At 31.5% G+C, this 3,730-nt stretch overlaps 1 protein-coding gene across 1 annotated transcript; it reads right to left on the minus strand.

Moving 5' to 3' along the window:
* Positions 1-268: 268 nt before the first annotated feature.
* Positions 269-3,206, minus strand: LOC103863960 (WAT1-related protein At5g40210). Its single transcript, XM_009141728.3, has 7 exons — positions 2,567-3,206; positions 2,424-2,489; positions 2,001-2,114; positions 1,205-1,397; positions 970-1,131; positions 702-850; positions 269-597 (listed from the first exon to the last, which is right to left on the minus strand). The coding sequence occupies exons 1-7, from the start codon at positions 2,758-2,760 to the stop codon at positions 465-467; spliced, it is 1,011 nt and encodes a 336-aa protein (XP_009139976.1). The 5' UTR covers positions 2,761-3,206; the 3' UTR covers positions 269-464.
* Between the last annotated feature and the right edge of the window lie 524 nt (positions 3,207-3,730).

A 3,730-nucleotide genomic window follows, 5' to 3' on the forward strand; every position in this document is an offset into this window, starting at 1 on the left:
TGTTAGACTTTTTGCTATAACATATACAAATGATAAAAAAAATATGAGCAAAAAATATCATCTAATAAATATTAATATTAAAACTATACCATATATATGTTACTATTATTTAAATTTAATTATATATCATATCAAATAGAAAAAATATTTTTTCAATTTATAAAATTTATTTATATGTTCGCACCAATTTAATTATATAAGTAGTAGATAATGACTTTTTAATTATTTAATATATATTTATTATTTCATAATATGTTATAAATATATATTATATAAAATAATTTTTATATATAACGTTCATTCCGCGCAAGGCGCGGATCTTAACCTAGTTACATAAATATAATCGAAAACAATAAAGTAAGAAATAAAAACAAAAACATATAAAAGAGAGATAGTAGAAGAATGCTTTGTTGTTAAAATTTAAAAAATCTCTAGTTGTATAATGTAAACATATTTAGTAGCTTTTAATTTCCCAAAAGAGGAGCTTTTTGTGAAGGAGGCGACTCGATGCTTCCTAGTATGTTCACTTTGGCTTCCTTGGCCTTTCCCCACAATACCATGTAAAATCCTATTGCTATCAATATTCCTCCTATCAAACTGTTATTCAAACATAGCAAGAAAATTGAGAGATGATATTAGCTAGCATAATGAGATTAAAAACATTACTATAGACAAATAGAAGCAAAAGTTATGTGTTATACATTCCAAGGTAGATCGTCTCGCCGAGAAAAAGGGTAGTTGATGCGGCTGCTATCAATATAGATAACGGTTTGAACATCGACAAGTACACCGGTCCTTTGTGACTCACCGCCCATGTATGTATAATATAGTATGCCGAATTCAAAGCACCCTATGGTAAAAATGTATATCCCGTATATCATCATCAAGATTCAAGACCAAGAACAACGAGTAATTAATTAACAAACATCTAAGGCCAAATATTATTTCACATATTTATGTAAGAATTACCACTACAACAAGGCTGATCAAGGTGACGTCAAATCTTATGATCCATGCCTTCGAGTCATCCTTCTCGACTAAAAGACTAACGAATGCACACACAGTGAGAATGCAAACATTGTGTACTAGCGTTACAACGACCGTAGATGGATATCGACTCATTGTGTGCGCCTATAAATACCCGAGTTATCTTATATAATATATCTTGCTGACTGTATTAATATATAAGATGTAATGTACGTACCATAACAAGATAAGAGAAGGAGAGAAGGATGTATTGAAGAGCAAGAAGGCCACCTCCAATAACCCAATCAGAGTGTGAAGACATAAGCACTGGACCGTGGTACAGAGTAACCACAAGTGCACCTATTATAGACAATAATGTTCCCAACACTTTGGCTACACTAGTCTCTTTTCTTATAGATATTTTCTCCATGCTATACCAAAAAGTCCAAGTTAGTACAAACACTACTTGTCTATCCTTTATTTCTTGTTCTATTATAAAGAAAAATGATTGTGTGAAGGTTATTAAACGAGAAGTGGTTAGTCGATAGCTAACCAATTAGTTCTGCCTCGTACCCAACATACATACATAATATATATATATATATACTATTTTCATTTTCTTTGTTTCGTTGATACAGTATAATTTAATGGACATGTAACTAAATAAATAAAAGTCTGTTGTCCTTTTTAGAAATCCTCTAAACACGTTTTCAGTGATTTTTAAAAATTGTACACAAGTTTCATTATTAGATTATAAAATCCATTTAAAAGCTAAATAAATCGCGTGGGCCCGTAATTATTGACTTCTGCGAAGACTTAAACAATAAGGAGATCTGTTTTTCTCGTCAACAGATATTTTTTTTTCCCCTTTTCCCTTTTTTCAACTAACAACATTATGGAAACTTTCAAGCTTTCTATTGGATGGGATGCCTTGAGATATAAGCATCTTGTAAAGTAAACTCAACCAACGTTCTATTAAAATAAATGATTTCATTCAATTAGCAAGTATTTGAGATATGTGGGAAATAAATTACCGGAAAATTATGGCGAGGATGAAGGTAAATGCAGGATTAACATTACTCATGGCCGAAGATAAAGTGGGTGAGCTGTATTTAATCCCATTGTACCCTGCGATTTGTGCTGCACTTCTGTTTTATTCTCAAAAAAAAAATTAAAAAACAAACACAAAAATAAAAGTAAGAATACTTCTTTACACTAAAAAGTAAGGGAACAAAAAATCTTGCAAAATACTGATCGAAGAAAAATAATTTGCTTGAATTTATCGTCATAGAAATGCTTCAAATAAAGTTTGTCTAGTTCTTTTAATAAGAACTTAACAACTTATAATGTGAAGATAAAATCCTGAATTAATTAGGTTGCTCATATACATTATGCATACAGTTACCATCTCTTGCTAAATTAATGATACTGTACGGTCACCAAATAAAAGAACTTACACAATAAGACCAAGAAGTCCCATTTTGTAAAGAACTGAGGAAGTCAACGGAGGAAGAGATCTTGATCTGTAGAGATGATAACGCTATATAAGAACAAGTTCTTATCAAATTTTTGGGAACAGAGTCAAAGGAAAGAAGAAAACCTGAAGGAGAAGAAGGCAAGTGGAAGAAGAATAAGAGATCCAAAAGCGTAGGAGTAAACAAGAACCACAAATGGGCTTAGTCCTTTGGAAGTCACCGATTTAACCAAAGTGTTCACTCCGACGTTAGAAAACTCCGTTAACACCATTGCCGTCAAGATCAAGCCATCTCTGTTACATAATCTTCCCTCAGCCATCTTCAGTTCTTTGGCTTCTTTTGTTTTTTTCTTGCTCTCTCTTTCTCTATCTGAAGACCTTCTCTCTCTAGATTTTATATTTAGAAAAAGTATTATTTATTTGACCAAAAGAGTATACATTCCTCCGTTTTATATTAAGCGTCGTTGTAGAGAAATTTTTCGTTACAACATAAGTGTTGTTTTTGACTTTCAACACAAAGTTTATTAATTTTATTAAATAAATTATTTTTTTATTTGTTGAAATATAGTTAATTGTATAGATAATTGTATTTTTATATAGAAAATGTATAAGATTAATTGTTTTCTTAACCTGTCTGCAAAAACCAAAAATGAAACAAATGAAACAGAAGGAGGATTATGCTGTAGTCGTGATGGGGAAAGACATGTGAAACTCATCTCCATCACATAATTAAAACTCAGGAGTTAGGGGAATTAAAGACGGCTGGCCCATCTTTCAAATGCGTACAAAAACAGTGAATCCAAGAAACTGTTTACATGTATTCTTATATGGGTGAATTTGCTATCTAGCCAAGTTTGGAGTTAACATTAAGTAAATAGCTTTGATTTTGAGGTTATTAAATTGATAACATTTCATACACATTTTATCCGGTTATGTCCTTAACCTTTCTAACACTACAAGAAAACGTATCTTTACCGAGAAAATTTAACGAGGAAAAATAATCCTCGTAAAAAAATGTTGATTTTGCGAGGAAAGTACGTTGAGAAAGAAAAGCATCGTTATTTCGTCGTAAGGTAACGACAAAAAATATTCGTCGTAAAGACGATGTAAATTGACGTGGCTTTTACGAGGAAATAGTTTTTCCTCGTAAAAGCCACGTAAATTTCGCGAGTGCTTTACGACGAAATATTTTACGTGTACTTAACGAGGAAATTTTGAATCCACCAACTTGGTAGGTGGCTCACGTTTTTTTTTTGGCCATACAATTAATTTTCGTCGTAATTTCATAGT

Source organism: Brassica rapa, chromosome A04 (genome assembly GCF_000309985.2).
Source record: "Brassica rapa cultivar Chiifu-401-42 chromosome A04, CAAS_Brap_v3.01, whole genome shotgun sequence".
NCBI lineage: Eukaryota > Viridiplantae > Streptophyta > Magnoliopsida > Brassicales > Brassicaceae > Brassica > Brassica rapa.

Coding starts and splice junctions, on each gene's coding strand:
- LOC103863960 (XM_009141728.3), bottom strand. CDS start 2,760: ATGGCTGAGGGAAGATTATGTAACAGAGATGGCTTGATCTTGACGGCA. Junction 2,115..2,423: donor GGACTTCTTGGTCTTATTGT/GTAAGTTCTTTT, acceptor AGAATAAAACAG/AAGTGCAGCACAAATCGCAG. Junction 598..701: donor GAGACGATCTACCTTGGAAT/GTATAACACATA, acceptor TTTGAATAACAG/TTTGATAGGAGGAATATTGA.